The 21855-nt window shown below is 44.6% G+C and overlaps 1 protein-coding gene across 18 annotated transcripts in view; it reads left to right on the plus strand.

Moving 5' to 3' along the window:
* The window catches only part of MTMR3 (myotubularin related protein 3), a 1044680-nt gene that overhangs the window by 994805 nt on the left and 28020 nt on the right, over positions 1-21855 (plus strand). For 8 of the 18 annotated variants that reach the window (XM_069214606.1, XM_069214611.1, XM_069214599.1 and 5 more), the window contains one exon: positions 15454-15480. The exons of the other annotated variants lie outside the window; for them this stretch is intronic. In XM_069214606.1, the coding sequence (XP_069070707.1) occupies positions 15454-15480 (27 nt within the window). The remainder of the gene's footprint in view (positions 1-15453; positions 15481-21855) is intronic. 18 annotated transcript variants of the gene reach the window in all.

The following is a 21855-nucleotide window of genomic DNA, read 5'->3' on the forward strand; positions in this document are numbered from 1 at the left end:
TCGCAGGGGTTCACCGACAACACCACCTCCATTTGGTACTGCCACAAGCAGAGTGGGGGAAGATCAAGAACGACCGGACCCAAGTAATTCTTCTGGCTCTGGACTAGACGAGAAGAGTCTGGTATCCAGAGCTCTTGAGCATGGCCATCGATCCTCCAGTCAGACTGCCTCTTCAGGAGGAAATTCTGTCACAGCAGCAGGGGGCGGTCCTCCATCTGAACCTGTTCAGTTTCTAACTTCTTGCATGGAGATTGAGCGGCGGCAGTTGACAATTATTTACCTCCCGCCTAAAGTCTGTAATGTTATCTTGGCAGGCAAGCATGGGTGTTATGCCCATTAAGGGTACTGACAATCTTCAAAGTTAGCCACCATAGGGTGCACAACTCCCTTTTCCACCCCTTTTTCTCACCACCTTAGTTCTCAGTTATGGAATCTTCATAAATACTCATAAACTGAATATTTTGCTGTAAGATTTACCCAGCTGTAATGATCAGGAAGACATCTATTACTCCTTACTCACTCTCACAAAGACATTCAGCACTGCTATAAATCTTCCTTGCTATCTGATATGAATATGGTAAGTCAACTCAGGGTGTCCAAATATGCTGACCTGTGCAGTTTGATGTAGTTTTGATTCGTCTATCAGTTTCAATTTTGTAATGGCCTTTTTAGGGGTGGCAATGCTGTATAGTGTCAAAGGGTGGGAACACTTTCTGCTGAATTGTTTGTTACATAGTGACAAGTGCACTAAAAGGCAAATCAGGAAAAGCTAGAGCTCCTTCTGCTGCTGTGCATTGTCTACTTTCAGACATTATCAAGAAAGTCCAAGTTGTTGACATTTGTAGAGCACTAGCCAGGGATCATTGTAAACATTTGCAAAGCACTATTGCTTAGATCCAAAACATCTCTACAAAATCCTGTTTTGTTAGCTTGCAGTCCATTTTTATCACTCAACCGTTTCTACTTTCTAGTGCTCATTGCTCAGTGTGTTCTAATGGGATGAGATGTTGAATATCAGTTAAGATCCCATGATTGATATGGAGTTTGTTACTTGTGATCCAATTCACTGTCATGTAATTATTCACTCAATTGATAAATTGTCTGACTACCTTCAAAATCTTGATAGATAGGTTATCTTATGTTAAATATTTTTAGGGAGCACAACGTGTGCCAAGGCTTCTTGCCACTAGACCCATAGCTGTGGTAAAAACCCAGGGGTGGCAAATAGAATAAAATTATTAATTTAAAATGCAACATTTAAGCAATTCCCTGACGTGCAGCAGATTTTGCTGTGTGGGGAGGACTCTGGTCAAGGTAGGTGGTTAGTATTCAAGATCTTATAAAACATTTTAAGCTGCAAATTGAAATGCCTCTTAGCAGCCTAAGCAGTCCCTTCTAACACAAGTCACTCTGGCTGGCTTAAAGCAACACTGCTGGTAGTTGTGAATTTGCATTGTCTATCTGGTCACTCTTTTCGTTTTTAAAGAAAGTCAATTAAATGGTTCAGCAGCACTTACCTAAAGTATTCTGTTTAGCTGGCTATAAAAAAAAAATCACACCCTACAAATGCACATCCTAAAAAATCTTTTGTCTTCTAATGTGCTCTGCTTTAGTCCGTTTTGGTATTCATGATCTCTGTGAAGATTCCTATTATGTAGAACTCATATTACAAGTAAGTGTCTTTCCCTTCAGATCTCTCCTCTGGAACATCTCTCCAGTTGCAAGGATGTGGAATCTTACTTTCTTCTTGTTTCTCTTAAGGCACTATGGGCCTGATGTTCTATTTCCATTCACAAAGAAGGGTTGTGCTATGTGCATTTGATTGTTTTGCAAATCGGAATACAGTTTGCGAAGCAACCTGTGTACTGAAAGGTTGCATCACAAATCATCCATTTGCAAGGAGTCGCAAAATGACCTGCCTATGAATATTAACTACACAGCTCACAATCTGCTGTGATTTGTTGCAAATGTATAGATAGATGCCTACATTGGACAGCAAACCTCAGTCCCTGCATTTGCGTTCTCAAATGGTAAACCTTTTTTACTAGCAGCCCATCCCCATTAAAGGTATCAGTTCTGCTTTGAAAAAAATGTTTTTCCATTTGGGAAGACTTTCTGGGGAAGAGGGTTTCTTGGACTACTGCCTGCTCCCCTGAGGCGCCAACAAGGTACCCAAAAGGGAAAATGTACCATGTAAACTGCTTTCCCTTTGTGAATCAGGTATCACTCCTTTTGATGTGTTGGTATCAGATCAGTTGTTCATGACTGCAGTTGCAGTCACAAACTAGTGAGGCATCCCTTTACAGATGGGTGGATACCCTCCATTCACTTTCACTCTTATTTATGATTCAGTCAGGGTACAAACCCCTTTTACAAGTCTCAAGGAGATTTCAGGCTCATAAAAAGGCTTTTGTAAATACTACAAAGGTATTTTGCAGTTACAAACTTTGTGAGTTTGTCAAATGCAGGATTTGCAACCTGCAAAATACCTTTCTATATCAATTTCTAAGTGTTTGTTAGGTGACAGATGGATAGCCTTTTTATGGCCCCTATTTTTAGCCCATTTGTACACATTGTGATTTCGTAAACATAAATGAAAAAGGGTTACTGTATCCTTTGTTTTTTTTCACTCTCCGGTCAGTCTCCACTTAGACTCAGTTTCAAAAATCTCTGTTTTCCTGCACATTTCTGTCCTTGATATCTGATATAGACTTATAGCTGCAGATTCCTTTCCTTATAATCCCCATGTATCAGCTTGGAATTTGTAACTTTCTCCAGCATTGGTACTTTCACAGATTCACATGCCTGAATCATTCGCCGTCGTCGAGATGGAAGTTCCCCGGTACCTTTAATTAAGTAGTGCTCACATAGGTTAAACCTAAAGGCCCTTAGGCCTCTCAGTTTAGCACTCTATCAGAGTCATTTTAAGAAAAAGGACCAAATTTAAGAGTTCACCAAGCAGGTGACTCCACCCTTTAGAACCTTCCTGAGAGAAGTTCCAGTTCCTCAGATTTTCTACCTCACGTTGTGCGAGTTAGTCTCCTCAGAGCTCTACTCTGCTTTCTAATTCTGACTGATACCTGGTAAGGCTTCACCATGTCTGACAAGGAGAGAACGGGTTTATTCAGATCCTGCAAAACCTGTTGTAAAAAGAGGTTGCACTCAGAAGACCCTCACCACAACTACATATACTGCCTTTATCCAGACACACTGCAAAGGATTGCAAGGTATGTGGCACCTTTTCGTCGAAAACCCTGAAGGATAGTGAAGGCACATTGTTGATATGGCTGCAAAAATGTAAGTCTAAAGATAATCCAGTCTCTGATTTGGAAAGTTATGATTCCTCTACACCTTCCAGGAGATCAGATAAAAGAGCGAGGTCTCCTCAGTCAAGGTCCTCCTCAGAGCAAACAAGAAAATCCTACAAAAAGACCACCTCAGGGTCTTACAAAGGCCACAGCCCTTCTTCATCGCCTCACAAACTCTCCTCAAAAGGGGGAAAGAGGACATTCGAGCAGTTCCGAAAGGGCTAAAAAAAAAATCATCATCTGTGCCTCCTACTCCTCCGTGTAAGTCATCTCACTCATTTAAGAAGCTTTCTCCTCCAGTCGATAGACCAGTTTTAAAATCTCCACCGTCGACGACGAGATCTGTCTCACTGGCGATAACAGTCCCGACGACTGCCTTTCCGACGACAGCAGGTTACCCATCGTCGACGAAGACTTATATTACTACATCGTCCACGATGGTAAACTTGGTATTTTCATCACCATCATCGTTGATGACGACCCCATCGTCGGTAGCCTCCACCACGAAGTAGTCGACGGTTAAGATATCTTCAAAATCTTCAACGACTAAGGCAGCATCGACGAGTGCTCCTTTCACACCATAGACGAAGGCATCTACGACACCGTCAACGATAAAAAAAATCACAAAAGACTGAAAACGACAAGAATTACACCGGAGCATACTTTTCCAAGTAAAATAACCCCTTTAGTACCAGCCCACCTTCTTGAGGGTGACGACGAATCGGATGATGAGGGTCCATTTGGAACAGCACACAGTCCCTCACAGTTAAATGTAAAGTACCAAGAGAAGGACAACAATTATAGTGAAGCTTATGACCCACAATACTATGCACGTGAACAACCATATCAAGAGGGTTTTTATATGCCAAACACTTTAACTTGCAGGCAATGCTAGTAGACTATAGAAGGCGTTTTCCAGTCACAGAAGAATTACAACCTCAGCCATTATCATCTCCAACTTCTCAGGTAGCCACCCTGCGTCAGAGGCCTACCACTTTACCTTTGGCAAATATGGGACGAATATATAATACCAGCCCCACCTTCTCCTTCACCTTCAAAAGTAGACTCACCTCCAGAGGACATCGGAGGATTCCATAATTTTATGGAAAGGGCTGGTAAACGATTTGCACTTCCCATGTCATCCAAGCAAACTGATTGCTTTCTCTGTGACTTTAAGGAGCCATTCCAAAAATCTGTATGCTCCATGCCAGTCGTCAATTTCATATGGGAATAAGGTTTGAAAGTCATGCAAAACCCAGCGACAGTCAGAGCAGTGCTCCCACGCCTAAATAAAAATATAAAGCACTTGAAGATGCCCCAGCATGCTTGATTTGGTCACCCTCACCCAGATTCGGTGGTAACGCAAGTAGCCCAGAGAAGATCCAAAAATCCCTCTACACCAATATCCGCACCTCCGGACAATGAAGGAAGACGATTGGATAATATTGGCAAAAGATTTTCTTCAGTGTCCAGTCTATCTGTAAGAGTAGTTAACTCCCTTGCGGTTTTAGCTAGATATGACAGGCAATTATAGGCTGACATAGTCCTATATATTGATCAACTGCCGGAGGACACTAAAGCAGAAGCTAAAAAGATATTACATGTAGGAGGACGCACATCGGCAGAGATAATTGACTGTGCAGTGGACATAGCCACTACTGCATTTCGTCAACTTGCAGGGGCTGCTGTCCTCCGAAGACAAGGTTGGCTGAAGGCCACATAATTTTGTCTGGAAGTACAAAATAAAATGCTAGAACTTCCATTTGATGGACAAGCGCTTTTTGTGAAGCATATTGACGAGGCATTACTGTCGATAAAATCTGACACAGAGACTGAAAAATCTTTGGTAACACTGCAGTTTCGAAAGGCTTCCTTTCGTGCTACGAGAGGACGTGGAAAGCCTTCATATAGGTGATGCTATCAGCAGTTTAGATATCCATTGTTCACTTCCACCTCCCAACAATTTCGCCAGCAATAATCCCAAAGACAACCTCCACAAGTGGCTTACGATAAGCCTACCCCCAGAGGACATCCAGCTAAGGACTCTGCTCGCAGATCATGATGTATCCAGGGCTCCGGGTACCCCAAAAACCTCTACCTTTAAAACTAGGGGGAACATTTTCATTATTTCTCTAGCAATACCAAATCATAACATCGGACTAGTGGGTCTTACAACTGGTAAAGTGCGGACACGCGCTAGAGTTTGTCCACGTACCTCCTCCCCATCTTCCTTGCAAGACTTCTCCAAAGTATCTGCACCAACTCAAAATGGAGATTAACAAAATGCTTCTCAAGGGCGCAATAGAAAAGGTGCCACCGTTACAGTGAGGAAAAGGATTTTACTCAAGATTATTCCTCATTTGCAAGAAATGGAAGGACTGGAGACCTATCCTCGATCTCAGAGAGTTAAACACCAATTGAAAAAGCAATCTTTCCACATGATAACTCTACAGAACATCCTTCTCCAGTTGAGCCATGAAGATGCATACTTCCACATCCCAATTCATTGAGCTCACAAGACAGTACCTAAGATTCATGGTAGCTGGAAACCATTTTTAATTTTGAGTCCTTCCATTCGATCTAACATCAGCTCCCAGGATATTCACAAAGTGCCTAGGACCTATTTCGGCCTTTCTCAGGAGAAGAAAGCATCAAGTATTCCCATACTTAGATGATTGGCTGATAAAAGCAAACACCTTCTCAGCAGCATGCAGATCAACAAAAAAGTGCATTTCCTTACTCAACAGCTCAGCTCTAACTATAAATTGGGAGAAGTTCAAACCACAACCATCAGGCACGATCACTTTTCTAGGTGCAAACCTGAACACTCAATCCAGCATAGCCTGCCCCACTGTAGAAAGACAATAAAGACTGCTATCTCCGGCAACATCAGTGCAAATAAAAGAATCCATTTCAGTACACCTTTACAAGTTGTTATTGGGGAAGATGTCTTCATGCATCCCTCTAGTTCCATTTTGCAGACTCAAAATGTGCCCCCTCCAGGAACAGCTCCGTCTGCAGTGGGTTCAGGTCTCAGGAAGCTTCAAAGACCACATCAAGATCACTCTGGCCTCCACCAAAGCTCTGATATGGTGGTCTCCGAAGCATCATCTTTCCATCGACTTCTCATTTCATAATCGGCCAGCCCCATGGGTTATCACCACAGACGCCTCATCAGACAGGTGGGGAGCATTTTTGCAGGACCTGCAAATAAGTGGCAAATGGCCACCACCGTTTCGAACACTGCACATCAATCTACTAGAACTAAAATCAGTTCACCTAGTCTTGCAGGCATCCCTCCCAAAGATAGCCAATTCAGAAATGTTAATAAGAACAGACAAAACCACTACAATGCATTACATCAACAAACGGGGTACACAATCCTTTCCTCTCTCCAAGGAAGCTTAGGAGATAAGGGACTGGGCCATACAGTATGGAATACTACTAACAGCAGTTAATCTCCCAGGCAATCAGAACAAGAGAGCAGACTCTCTCAGCAGGCTAAAATGAGTCTGTCACAAATGGGAACTGGACTTGTCCACGGTCAACCACATGTTTTCTCAGTGGGGAACACACAACCTCGACCTCTTCGCCAGCCGGTCAAACACCATATGCCAATACTACACACGTTGGCATCACCAACGGGGATCATAGGGGAATGTGTTTTCCATAGCATGGTCTGGAGACTTTGCCTACACTTTTCCGTCCATTCCTTTGATCCCGAGGGTCCTAACCAAAATGAAGAGGGAACCATGCACACTGATATTAATAGCCCCATACTGGCCTCGCCAGCATTGGTTCATGGAGGTTCTTCTTTCTCAGTGAAACCTTGCATCCCACTAAAATATCTCTGTATCTGCTGACAATGAAAAATAGAAAAGTCTTTCACCTGAATCCTCAATCAATGCAATTATCAGCATGGCTCCTGTGCACCATCATCTCACACATCTAGACGCCCCACAGGAGTGCAGATATATACGGTCAAGGACAAGAGCTATTAGCACCAACAAAACATATTTATGTAAATGGAAGAGGTTCTGTTTGTGATGCCAAAAGCAGCAGATTGATCATATTTCCTCATCACTGAAACAAATATTGCCTTATTTGTTGCATCTGGCACACTCAGGTCTTGCAAACTTCTCCATAAGGGTTCACCTGGCGGTGTTTTTATTGTTTAGACGATCAGGTTCTTCACTTACGTTATGGTCCTCTAGACTAATTAAACGATTTCTAAAGGGGCTTTTCAGAGTTTTTCCACCCTTCGGACCGCCTCCTCCCTCCGGGTATCTCAACATTGTTCTTGCGCAACTCATGAAGCAACCATTTGAGCCAATCCATAGAGCTTCTATGAAATTCCTTTCCAGGAAAGTAGCTCTCCTCATTGCTCTAACGTCACAACTGCAGCGGAGAAGGCTCTACACTCATTAGACATTAAAAGATGCATTAAATTCTATCTGGACCGGACCAAAGCCTTTTGCAAAACCAGCTAACTATTCTTGGCTTTCAGCGCACCCAGGCAGGGTCAACCGCTCTCCAAACAGAGCATCGCAAGGTGGATTTTTTTCAGCAGTCCGGTTTTGCCATCAAGCAGCGAGCAAGCCACTGCAAGCCTCTGTTTGTGCTCACTTAACACGCGCAGTATCCTCATCCGCAGCACTGTTTGCAGGTATGCCGCTCCATGGCATTTGGAGGGCAGCAACATGGAAAAGCTGCGACACATTTACCAGACATTACTGCCTGGATGCATTGTCTCAAGGAGAAGTAGCGGTGGGCCAGACAGTCCTAAGAAATCTTTTCCAATGAAGGTGAGCTATATCTCTCATACCACATTACACAAAGGGAGAGTATGGGGGAGCAAGAGGAACACACACCGTACTCGACTCCCAAAAAACAATACTAAATCACAAATGAGAGTACGGGGGTTCTTGTAACGTAAGCAGGTCGTAGTGTATCAATTGTGACACTAGACCGCTCGTATACCTCGACTAGAGGTGAAATGTGGGTGAGCCGTGGAGTAGTGTATGGTCTGAGGGGGGGGATTTCCTTTACGGACTAGGTGGTCTCACACACTATATAGTGTCATGCTTCACCATATGACCACCTAGCCCCACCCATGTAGGACAGTGCCACCTGGGCGGACTCAACCTCACTGTTAAAGGAACAGGAGGGAGTGCGTAAATTAATTTAATTTCTGGAAAATGGGATCCAGCTATGCTAGGGAAATAAAAACACCTACTCAGATACCCGGGTAAATTTAATAAAGGGTTCTGTGTGGTGTGATTAAAAATGACTCACAAGGTCGGTCACCTATCTAAAAGGAGTAGCCGACATGTTTCTGCCCTTATAATTGAGCTATGGAGGGTCTCTGGGCATGCATGAATTATGTCACGTGTGTTGTGGTTTGCTGTGTATTATCTTTTCACTATCTTTTTTGGTCTGTTTTTATCTTATTTACTATAGGTCCTCCCCAGGTATTCCCTTGGTTAAGGTTGGTTAAGGTAGGCCCTTCCTCTACCCCTTTGTCTAATGTGATTAGTTCTGCAGCAATTGCAACAGGGATCCAACGCCCTGATGAATGCCCAGAGACCCTCCATAGCTCAATTATAAGGGCAGAAACATGTCGGCTACTCCTTTTAGATAGGTGACCTTGTGAGTCATTGCTCTCACACCGGTTCCCCATTCCTTTTTAATCACACCACACAGAACCTTTTATTAAATTTACCTGGGTATCTGAGTAGGTGTTTTTATTTCCCTAGCATAGCTGGATCCCATTTTCCAGAAATTAAATTAATTTACGCATATCTCTCATACCACCATCCTAAATTCAGATCTGTACATTGTCTACTTAAAAAAAAAAAAAAAAAAGATTAAGGTACATTGTAAGTTCTCATAACAAGTCTAATATCTAATGTGTAGAACTTTAAGATATATGTATATAGTCATTTAGACATGTGATTATATCTGTGGAACAGGGGTATATGTTCTACAAGTGCATCAATACTGCTTACTACTGATTCAAGCATGTGAATCTATGGAAGTTCCAATACTGGAGTAAGAACATTAGTTACTTACCTGTAACTATAGTTCTCCAGTATTGGAATCTTTCATAGATTCACATGCGACACGCCCAACTCCCCGGAGAAGCTCACCTTCACTTCTCTTATTACTGTTATGTCCTCTGTGCACTTGTGCTTATTAAAATCTAAGGAACCGGAGCTTCTCTCAGGAAGGTTCTAAAGGGTGGTGTTGCCTGATTGGTGGACTCTTAAGTTTGGTCCTTTTTCCTAAAATGACTCTGATAGAGTGCTAAACTGAGATCCCTAAGGGCCTTTAGGTTCAACCTATGTTAGTACTACTTAATTAAAGGTACCGAGGACTCCCATCTCGACGACTGGGAATGATTCAAGCATGTAAATTTATGGGAGATTCCAATACTGGAGAACTATAGTTACAGCTAAGTAACAAATTTTCTTTTTGCTCAGTAATTACCCCTGCGCTCTGTCAGGTGGCTTCGTTCCACTTCACGTGGTGTTGTTGGAGCCATCCATGACATCACGTTCACCAATAAAAGCACCACTCAGGAGCGTGTATGTCAGTTCTTTTCCTTCCGCGCTAGTTAAACACAGAACCAGGATAGAGCTACAAGCCTTTTCTTTTTTTTTTTCTTTTTTTTTAAAACTTTTTGTCAAAGTTTTTTTTGTCTCTGCGAGGATGTCATAAAGGAAGACAGGATTCAAGCTTTGTAGTGCCTGCCATCATGCCATGTCTGTGACGGATCCCCATCTAGTATGCCTTTGGTGTCTCAAGCATGACCATGACTCGAAGTTGTGCTCGGACTGCCGGGCCATGGCTCTGAAGGCTTTGAGGGAGTGGTCCCTGAAGCTCCTTGTGGCCTGGCAGTGGACATCGGCTTGCACGACTCCAAGGAGGTCCCGGTCGAGGAGTAGGTCGCAGGACTGTTCCAGGAGCCCCCATTCCTTTTTGTCCCACTCGAGGTACTCCGGGCACCTCGGTGAAGAGGCACAAGAAGAAGTCTAAACCGACGGCCTACAAGGAGAGTCAGGAACGTTGATGTTCCAGGCACAGTTCCATATAATCGTTGACAGGGCGGAATCCGAGCCCCCACCCTCACAGGGTGCCAGAGCGACTCCTGCTCAGTTGAAGGAATTTTACGAGGCCGTGTGCTGCATGTTAGAGTAGGCTGGCCCCTTTGTATCTCGTTTGGGCCCTGGTCAGAAGAGGCCCCATCAGGTTCGCACTGGCGGCTTTGGACTTGGCTTTGATGGAGCCTCAGGGATCCATAACAGTGCCGGCTGCATAGTCGACCTTCTCCGGCGGCGCTCCCTAAGTTGATGTCCACCAGTGATGCCAGCCCCATTTTGATTTCCGATGAGCCGGAATGGCGCTGCATGATGCCGATTCCAGGGTTGACAGAGCCCACAGGAGGCAGATCATTACCTCAGCCTTTATTAGACCAGCCGGGCACTGGAAAGGAATGGGAGGGTTCTCTGGACCCTTAAGAATCCCAGATGGATCCTATGGACTGGTTTGAGGAACTAGGAGAGGCCAGTGGACTGTCACCTCTCCAGATTCTGGCTTGCTCTCTCCCCCTACTGTGGCTTCGGAGGAGGGGGTGTCCTATACGATGGTAGTGTGAAGGGCAGTGGAGATCTTGGACCTCGAACTGCCCTTGGTGCAAGTCAGGACTAACCTCCTGTCGGAGGTGCTCCAGCCAGGGGCTGTCTCATCTGAACCAATGATTCCCTTTAAAGAAGCTCTCACTGTTGTCCTGCTGGGGACCTGGTTCAAACCCAGCACAGGGGCTCCTGTAAACAGGACAACTGGTTGCTGCTATCGCCTGGCTCCGGGCGACGCTAGTTTCCTCACTGAACACCCTACCCCTGAGAGCTTGGTAGTCCAAGCCTCTACTTTCTATGGCGCCTTCCCTTACCCACCCCGGATAGGGAATCCAAGAGGCTGGATCAGCTTGGGAAGATGTTTTCTTCCAACATCCTGGCATTGAAGTCAGTGAACACCTCATGCTTATTAGTCCATTTTTTCCCACACTTTGTGTGGCAAGTGCTGCCCCAGATTACGGAGGACGCACTGGCAATTCTCTCCCAAGCAATGAAGGACGAGAGAGATGAGGCAGAGTTCACCTCACGGTGTGACTGAGACACGACTGATTCGCTGGACAGAGAAACTTATCGACAGTGGCCCTTAGGTGCCACGCATGGCTACGAACATCTAGCTTCTCAGGGGATGTCCAGGAAAACCTTATGGACATGCCCTTCATGAAAATGCAGACTCTGCACTGGAGAACTTTAAGGACTCCCGAACTAGTACTGTCTTTCGCGGCTATGGAAGGGACGCAGCACCACGCCACCCACAGGCCAACCACCGTCCTCCGCCAGGCCAACAGCCTGTGTGAGGACAGGGTCGTTGTGTCGTCAGATCCAGAGAGTCAGGCCAGAAGTCGTCCGTCACCCAGCCCCCACCCCACCACCTTCCTCCATAGCATCCAAGGCTTCCTAGTGCGATTCTGCAAGACCATACTTGTTCAGTTTCAAGGAGGATAAGTCATCATCTCCCTCACTGGCTGTCCATGACATCGGACAAAAGGGTCTTGCATATCATACAGAAGTGTTACTCCCTCTCCTTCTAGTCTTTCCCTCCTCCAATGCCTGCCTCAATAGAACGGTTGATGGAGTATCATTTGGGTTTACCCGACGGGGAAGTTAGGGCTGTGTTGGCCCAGGGAGCCATAGAAAGGTTCCAGATATCAGAAGTAGACACTCGTTGTTATCCTGCTACTTTCTGATACCCAGAAAGAACAAGGGTCTTCTCCCTATTCTGGTTTTTCGTGACGTTAATCTCCTCCTCAAAAAGGAGAAATTCAAAATGCTCACTCTAGCTCAGGTCTTGTCTGCCCTAGACCAAGGAGACTGGATGGTAGCGTTAGACCATTCTGGCTGCCCACAGGTGTTACTTTCAGTTCAAGGTAGGCCACAAGCACTTTAAGTTTACCGAGCTACCCTTCAGGTTTACCAGTGCCCCTCGGGTGTTCACCAAGGTGATGGCGGTGTTCGCAGCTCATCTGCGCAGATTAGGGGTTTCAGTCTTTCCCTACCTTGTTCACTGGCTGTTGAAGGCTCCTTCACCCCAGGCTGTCGTCTCCCACCTGCAGACTACGGCGAACCTCTTGCATTAACTGGGGTTCACTAGAAATATGCCATTCACACCCAATTCCCTCTCAGATGCTCCCTTCCATTGGAGCTGTACAGTTTCGAGCCTATCCTCCTGAGCAGCAAGTCCAGGATACGCAGATTATGATTCTGATGTTTCGGCCTCTATCCTGGATTTCGGTGAGACAGATTCTGCGGCTGCTGGGCTTCTTGGCCTCCTGCATCCGGTTAATAAAACATTCCAGATGGCGTATGCGGGCTCTGCAGTGGGGCCTGAAGTTCCAGTGGGCGCAGCATCAGGGAGATCTCTCCGACATGGTCCAGATCTTGGCGGGACCTGCAGTGGTGGTTACAGAACTGCGATTGGGTCAGAGGCAGACTACTCTCCCTTCCCCATCCAGATCTCACAATAGTGACAGATGCATCGCTCCTGGGATGGGGGGGCCATCTGGGGGTGGTGGAGCTCAGGGGACTCTGGTCTCCGGTGAAATCTGGATTCTTCTCAAGAGGCTTTGTGCCTATGGACATGGCTGGAACAGGAGGTAGTAACCCTGTTGGTTCAACACCAGGCAGGTTCTCTGAACACCTGGGCAGACAAACTCAGCCATCGATGCCTAGTGGATCACAAGTAGTGTCTCCATCTGGAAGTGGCACAAGGACTCTTTCAGCAATGGGGAGAGCTTTGGTTAGAGCTGTTCGCCTCCAAAAAGAATGGGCAATGTCAGCAGTATTGCACGTTGGAGTTTCCAAGGTGGCACTCGCTCAGCAACGCTTTTCGTCTCAAGTGAAGCTCAGGCCCCCTGTATACCTTTCCACCCATACCACTTCTGCCCAGGGTTCTCAAGAAGATCAGGAAAGACCGGTCCCATGTAATCTTTGTGGCTCTGGCCTGGGCATGGATAGTCTGGTATCCCGAGCTTCTGAAAATGCGTATCGATACTCTAATCAGGCTGCCCCTTCTGTTGCAGCAGTGGAGGATTCTCCACCGGAATCTGTCAACTCTGTGCCTTCATGCGTGGAGATTGAGCAGCAGCAATTGACAGCCTTTGACCTTCCTCCCGAAGTCTGTAAAGTTATTCTGGCAGCCAGGTGTTCCTCTAATAAGACGGTATACGCCTGCCGTTGGAGGCGATTTGTAGATTATTGTACGGAAAGATCTGTTGATCCTCTTTCTGCCACTCTGATATCTTTCTCTATGTTCTATCCCTGGCCCAGCAGGGTTTGCATTAGGCACACTATATGGATATCTATCTGCTCTGCCTGCTTTTCTACGGCTGCCTGATCTGCCTTCCTTGTTCAAATCACCTATTATACATAGATTTCTCAATGGGCTTGTACTTATGTTTCCTTCGCCCTTTGTCATTGCTCAGTGGGACCTAAATCTAATTCTAACCCTTCTTATGTGTGCTCCCTTAGAACCACTGCACAACTGTCCCCTCTGGCAGCTCACCATCAAGAGAGCCTTCTTGGTGGCAGTAACACCTGTCCAGAGAGTGAGTGAGATGCAGGCTTTGACATCCAAGCCTCCGTATCTCACAATGTTTCCTGATAAGGTAGTAATTCACACTAGTGCCTCTTTCCTCCCTAAGGTGATGACCCTATTTCATCTGGGTCAAGCTGTCACCCTGCCCACCTTCTTTGCTCCACTGCATCGATCTAAGGAAGAGGAGTGACTCCACCGACTGGACGCAAAAAGAGTATTGTCATACTATCTTGACTGCACAAAAAAGTTCTGGGTGGATGACCAACTCTTTGTGGGGTATGGGGGAGCGAAGAAGGGTCGGGCAGTGGAAAAATAAACCATTTGATGGTGGGTCATTCTCTGCATAAAGATCTGCTAGACTCTAGCCAAGAAGCAGCCTCCTGAGGGCTTGAGGGCCCTTTTCACCAGGGGCAAGGCTGCTACCACAGCGTTAGCACGAGGTGCACCAATCCTGGAGATATGTCGGGCAGAAACATCGGCACCTCTGAACGTTTGCCAAATGCTACTGCCTGGGCAATCGGGTCCGCAGAGTTCGCCCTTTTGCCCGTTTGGTCCTGCAGGACTTTTTAGCCTAAAGTGAATTTGTCTACAGTCGAACACCAGGAGATTAGGGCTTGGGTATCTATTCAAAGGTAAGGAATCTGCAGCTAGAAGTTTCTATCAGATGCACAAGTTAGCTTTGGGAACCTATTATCTGGTAGAGACTCTATCTAGCTGCAGATTCCTACACCCACCCATGCCTCCCTGCTCTGTGGGCTCACTTACTAGGGATGAGGGTTGTCCCTTTCAGGTCCCTAGTTTTGACACAGACAAACCATGTCAGTTTATTCTATGGCTCTGTGCTTCTGGCGTGGAAGTTTCTGGAAAAGTAACTGACATACGCAAGCCTTGGTGGTGCCTTTATAGGCGACCGTGACATCATAGACTGCGCCAGGGATGACGCCACATGAAGCCATCCGATGACACACAGGGGTATTGCTCAGCAAAATGTTCTGGATTCCAAGCTGACGCCTGGAAATTCTAAGGTAAGGAATCTGTAGCTAGATGGTCTCTACCAGATAATGCGTTACCGAAGGTAAGTAACTTGTTCTTCAGGATCAGAAAGTTGCAAGGTTCTTTGGCCATCTGCTGCATACGGTATTAAAGTCTCCATTAGGTTGGGTCTGAAATTACAGAGTTTAGTTATCCTTCTCCTTGCTCTTTCACTCATGTTAAAGTGGGAAGTTTACAGCTTTTCTCTTGGATACCATCTGTGTGACGTGCCTCTGAGTGTAAAGGTTACTAAATTCTCCCACATTTCCTCACATCTGCTGAGGCTCACAGTTTTGAAAAGTTTGATGTTGCAACGTTTCTTCCTTTTCTCTGTGACACTGATCAACCAACTTCAGCATTCCTTTGTCTGTACTTGAAAACTATGAACGTTTCCCTTTTACTTTGATGATTTTCTTCCATTGAGCCATTTCTCACCTCCTTGCAGGGACAGAGCAGCTATTCAGGAATCTTGGTGAGCATTTTCAACCCTTGAGTCTCTTGTATGTTTCCATCTCTCAGTTTTGTAACACTAACTCACGGTTTTTGTCTGCTGCACAAATGCTCAAGGTTTATTTACTCTGGGTAAATCTGTGACATAACGTGGACTTTATGGATCTGAAATAAGTTTTGCGTGAGACTCTAGGTGCCTGTGATTGTGGTGAAAGTGAGAGTCCAGGGGTTTGTGTTCATGATGTAAGTGTAACGGGAATTCCATTACCAGTTATGAAAATGTATGTATGGCTCTGAGGATTGTCTGGGCAGTGTGAGTAAAGTGTATTACAGCTATGCTGACTTTCAGAAGAAATGATGTTAGAAAGGCTAGAACACATACTGTCACGTGGCTCGTGAATAGCACTTATGCATGCAGTGCTGGTGTTCGAATTAGAAGTTGAACTGTTGTATTTGGGAAAGCAACATAATAGGCAGAATGGGACATTGAGAGATGGGCATGCAGTGAGTCAGATGACTTAACTGCTATTTAGGAAGTTAGTCAAGTGGTGATGGTTAGTGCACAAGTAACAGTGTACCTTTGGTGAAGTGTGTGTTTTATCGGAGAAAACAAAGTATGAGTGACCTGCGACTATGAATGAAAGTTCAAGAATCAGAGTCCACTCCACTGAAAGCTGCATTGATACCCCAGCTTACTATCACTTTTTCAAAAGGGAAAAAGCGGTTTGATGTAAATACAAGTGAGGATAGGAATTGTGAGGATGTGAGATTCATAAGCATTTGTTTGGTTGATGAAGAGTGTAATTAGTGGTTGACAAAAAATAACAGGAGTGTTTAGTTAGTATGTTAAAAAAAAAAAGGCTAAACTCCTGTGCATGTCCTGGTTTTGCATGATAACAGCTGTAACAAATGATTTGCTAATATACCAAGTTATACAGTCTCTTATTTCCTCGAGTAAGAACTATGAAGCAAGTATTATATGTTATTCAAAGTCTGACTGCCTGGGGGCCATAAAAACATTGCATAAAACCTGTAGTGGATAAGGATCTGCAAAAAAAGATTAAAGAGGGCAAAATGCATTCTCTGTTTAGAGAGATGAGAGAGTCTCCTAAACTGCATTAAGGGGGTCTTAAATAACATGTGCTCCTTTTTGTCAGTCTTAATGCAGAGTCACACCGTGTTGGATGTTGTTGAATAATCCTTAAAAAATAATTTATTTAACCCTAAAATCCTTACCGCAGACAAGTCATCTGTACAAAAACATAAAATTCCTCTAGAAAACATCATGCTTACAGCTTTGTTTTTCGTGGTATCAAAAGGCTTAACTGTTTAGCTATCTATTCTGTATCATATTCAAGCTATGAGGTTTCCTTTTCCATTTGTTATTTTATATTCCCTTAGCTTTTCGCATAGAGTAAAGATTTCACAGAACCAAGTCATATAGTACAGCATGTTATGTATGTTAAAATGTTGATAGGTGTGTATAGCTAAAGCTTTGCACTGTTCTTATACTGTTAACAGTTGGCTTTTAATCCTTTGAAAGTTTGACAGCTCTTCTCAGGTAAACTATTTCCTGCTTCTCCACGTTTCCATTAGAAATGTGTATCTTAGCTTTAGTCACCCCTTATTTTCTGTTGAGTAACATTTGACTTTCATAGGACCCTGTATATTTATTGCCTGAATATTACAACTTCTCTCCAGGATACTGATACTAATTCCTAAGTAATTAAGGGGATTGTTTATCTGGAAATTAACCCGGACTGAGACAGATGTCAACGGTGACTGTTAGCATAAAATGGACTGAATGCCCTTCAGGCGCACCTACAATGAAGCCTTAGCAACTCTCAGAGGAAAATCCTGTGAAACAGCTGGGTTATTCACTGAATTTACCAAAGGAACTCTCAGTCACGCTGCCGGGTAGGCCAACTGATCCCTGGGCACATAACATGCCAGAGCACCATAATCTGCACTAATGTCACAACTTTCGTCAGCACAAAGAATAGCAACTGGCAGAACGTCTCAAGTTGTAAGAGTCCAAGCAATCTTCCCATCAGTAGTAACCAACCACACCAGTCTATAAATTAGGACAAAGTATGACCACAGCAAGACATATCCAAGCCTGTTTGTTTAACCGATAATGTGTAAAAGAAATAAATGAACTAATCACATATCTATTGAAGGACAAATCTTCAAGTGTCTATGCCAGCCAGAGCAGTATTCTTTGAATCACTGTGGAGGATCTCCAGCATACTAAAAAAAATCCTGTATCAAACTAATCTTGAAGAACAAGAACAAAACCTAGAGGACCCATCTGTGTAAGGCAGGCTCTTTCTAATGGGTACATCATCTTTCAGATTCCTTGCCTAAGAGCGACTGCTCAGGTGTCATGCTCGTGTGAAAATCTTTCTTCTCCAGGTGGCACTGTACAGTTTCAGCTATATTAGTCTACCGGACATGATGGCACCAGCGTATGCAGGTGCAGTTCTTCCGTTTTCGCATCTCATTGATGTGGCCGGCAGCGCGCTCTTGTTGCTTTACTGACATTTCCTCAGCCTCAATAGCAACCAGGCCAACTGCCTCCTCTAAAGGTTTGAGGATTCCATTTTTGTCTTAGGTGCCCCAGGTAAATTGCTCTATCAGATATACCCAACCATCTGCATTGTGTTGTCATATCTCTGCCCAAGGCTCTGGGGCATGCAACGTGTTTTCCCTGGTGCACAAGAAGACCATCTAGGAGAGCAAGGCCATGTCATTTTTTGCCAAAGCCTGCAGGGACACTAAAGCACATATGTTGCCCTATAAATAAGCCTTGTGATTAGGAATGACGTCCCAAGAGTTTTTCCATCAAATAATACAAAAGTGCTACAGGAAGGAGCAAGCTCCTTCTTCCTTAAGGAAAGGATCCTGCGCCTGGTACCAATCAGAGATATGGATCCTTTCCACAACACTTTCTTGTCATCAGAGCTGGTTTCCAAAGCTACAGAAGATCCAGCTGGAATTGTCTACTCTTTCTGTCGACAGAGGTCTTCCACCTGACCATGGTAGATATCTTTAGAATGGCTCCTGTGCCCTTTTGTGCAGGCCCAAAGGGTGAATCCGTTCCTTTGGGTGAGATGACACCGACTCTGATGCCTCCCAACCTCATGCCTCTGCAGCCTCCGACTTCAATATCTAAAAAAAAAAGCCACCACCTGGATCTGATCTTCGCAGTGCACTAAATCTCCATGGGTTATACCCTCAAAGTTGACTAAAATAATCTGGGTGATAAAACAGAGGGTCAGAACTTGCACTGAGAAGCATTCTGTTTGTACGGCTTGGAAATTTGCGCTGATGGAAGAGTTACTCGTATTGAACTCGAGTGCCATAAGCATGCTTGTTAAAGATTGTTTGGAGGGAAGATGAGTCTGATGCCAACAATCTGCTACTTCCATTGTACTCTGATGCGGACACTTATCATCTTGGCCTACAAAATACCAGTAGTCTACATACTTCTCCAGGAGGGCACATCCCGAGAAAGAATCTTCCTATACCACAGTGGCATGTCCATAACCAGAGCTTAACATTTTGATCAAAGTATTGCAGTCTAATTCTTCAGTTCCAGGACCCTTGCTCTCATTTAATGTGGCACTTATCACACCTGTTTTGGCTGCCTGGTGTAAACTCGTTTCCGGCCCAGCAGCCCACAGAAATAGGGCTACATGCAATAGGCTGGCTGCGATGACCCAAAAACCGTGTCCCCACACTTCTTGCCAGAGCGTCTGATGGTCAAGGTTTCATCTTCCAAACACAATTCCAATGCCTTCCCTATGGCCTCTTGGACAGGAAGATTAAGCAACTGAATGCTATGGGCTGGAAAGTTTTTTGTGGCAAGCAGCACCACAGTTAGTACGCCATATTCCACATGCCTATTACACTACTATGTCCATGCCTTGTGGTAGCTGACCAGATTAGCAGTTGTAAGTGTACCGAAATGCGTGAAAAAACATTTTACAATTTGGTCAATGATGGCTTAAACACTTTAAGGCAGATCCTAGAGTGCAGCTGAAATGTCATGGATACTGTGGTCAGGGTCATTGGGCATTACCATCACACTTCGCCACCATGCCTGGATATGCTGGCTTCCCAAAAGCAGTCCATACCAATTTAATGGACATACCCTTTGAGGGTAAGTAACTTTGTGGAGAATAGGCCAGCTCCTTCTTTGAATGTTTCAAGAATAGCGGGGTAATGCCCTATTACTGGACCCAGCCTTACTAATAAGGCAATAGAGAAACTTCCAAAGCTATTCTAGGATTCGGTAGTTCTGGCAGAGGCAACCTTTAAACCGCGGCAGACACCTCAACAGATGTACTACTACTTTAAAGGAAGAAGTTGATCGATGGGTTGCTATCACTAGCAGCAGATCCAGTCATCTCGGTCCCCTGCTTGCTCTGCTGCTTCAAAACCTTTAGGACCCCTGCCCCTCCATAGGGTCACCAGATTTTCAAAAACAATAACTGGGACAGGCTGCAAAGAAGGGAGCACAAAATGATAGCATATGGCTGAATTTATAACATCTTCCAGCGTAGACGTGTTGTGGCACGCAGTTCCTGAGACTTTGCTACTTTTTTCAGTAGTACTGAAAGGCTTTAAAGGTTAGGATTGTAATGGACCCGCAGATCACTTTTGAGCCAGTGGTGCGATCGGACATGACCAGTCACTTGCTTTGCATGTAATAAAACAGTAGCATTTTTTCAAAGCGTTCCTAAATACTCACAGGACATTATAGTTTGATGAGCCCTGATAAGCTGCAAGATGCACAGTCCCTAGAAGATGTAACATGAGCAATATTTTTACTTGTATATTTCATGCTCAACTGAATCTTCATTCAAAACCGGGACATTATTCTGAGAAAAGTGAAAAAAACTGGGACTGTCCGTGGAAGATCAGGACCCCAGGTCACCATACCTTTAAACCACCATCTTTCGATGAGTTTGAAGGTTATAAGTGATGGTGGGCCTCCACTAACCCTCACTTGGGATATTATCACGATTGATAGCTAGGCCCTCCAATTGACAAGCAGAGGCAAAGGCTTGTCTTTCCTCCCCCTCCCTATGGAACACTCTCCTTCCGCCAGGTCGTGTTTCCCAGCAAAGTCCTTGATTTTCAAGGCAGAAGTCTTGTGTCTACTAATCAAAGGGTTTACTGAGGAAAAAAAAGGGACAGCATAGTTAGGTGAAAATGTCAGTTGAAACATACTGTTTTAAACAAACAAAACCACTGAAATTCACTATTGATCCTAAGTAACTCATGCCCCGACACGCACAGTCTTCTCATCAGTGATTTCTTTTCAGATGTTAGTCATGTTATCAGTGATGTCATAGAACATGTCATGAGTGATTTAATACGGGAGGTAATTTGCAGTGCATGGCAAGTAACTCATGACCCTGCCATGCACAGGCTTGTCATCAGTGATTTCTTTTCAGATGTTAGTCATGTTATCAGTGATGTCATAGAACTTGTTGTGAGTGATTTAATAGGGAGGTAATTAGCAGTGCGTGGGGAGGTCACAAGTTATAGTTGCTTTAGGATACAAGTTAAAGTTACTTGAGATAACAGTAACTGGTGAATTTCAGTGGTTTTGTTTGCTTAAAATGGTATGTTTTAATTGACAGTTTCACCTAATTATAACGTTCGTATAACTTTTGTTAAGTGAATTTCTAAGGTTTTTTAAATGCAAAGAAAGGTATTGTTAACATACCTAACTATAACATTACTTTAACTTTGTTTTTTATTTCAGTAATTTACTAGGATTTTTTCAATGTAAAGTAATATTTTATTACTGTACGTAATACTAACCCTACATCACATGTGGCTTGGGATTGGCCGCTTGCGAAGGCTCTGCGTCCAACCCTCACAGGCAACCAACCCAATGCTGCGTATGGCCTTCAGCTGTGCGTAGCATGGGGTTGGCCACAGGGCCTGACCCTGTGCCCAACCTCCACTGGTATAATTTAAAAAAAAAAAAATTCTAAGTCTTTGTTTAACACTTTCAAGCTGCAAAAATGAAGCAATAAAACCCACCACAAGAAGGGTTTGTGCTCCAGTTGAAGAGCATAGAGCTCCAACTAGGAGTACTTTAAAAAACACTAATTGTAAGCTCTCCTGTGGTCATGTATTTAATGACCCACTGTTACTGTTACTGCGCCCAGACCAAACCCAGGCCAAGGTTCTCTGGCCCTCCCACCACAAAGGATCTCCTGACCCTGGACCCCAGAGGCTGCACCAGAAATTGCTGCACCTCCTCCCCTTGAGCCACAGAAGGACCCTTCACCTGCTGACACTGCTCTTTCTCCTGCAACACAGTACCGCCAGCCTGCACAGGGTCCCATGCCGCACCCACATGGAAAACCACAGT

This window comes from Pleurodeles waltl, chromosome 11 (genome assembly GCF_031143425.1).
Source record: "Pleurodeles waltl isolate 20211129_DDA chromosome 11, aPleWal1.hap1.20221129, whole genome shotgun sequence".
Classification (NCBI taxonomy): domain Eukaryota; kingdom Metazoa; phylum Chordata; class Amphibia; order Caudata; family Salamandridae; genus Pleurodeles; species Pleurodeles waltl.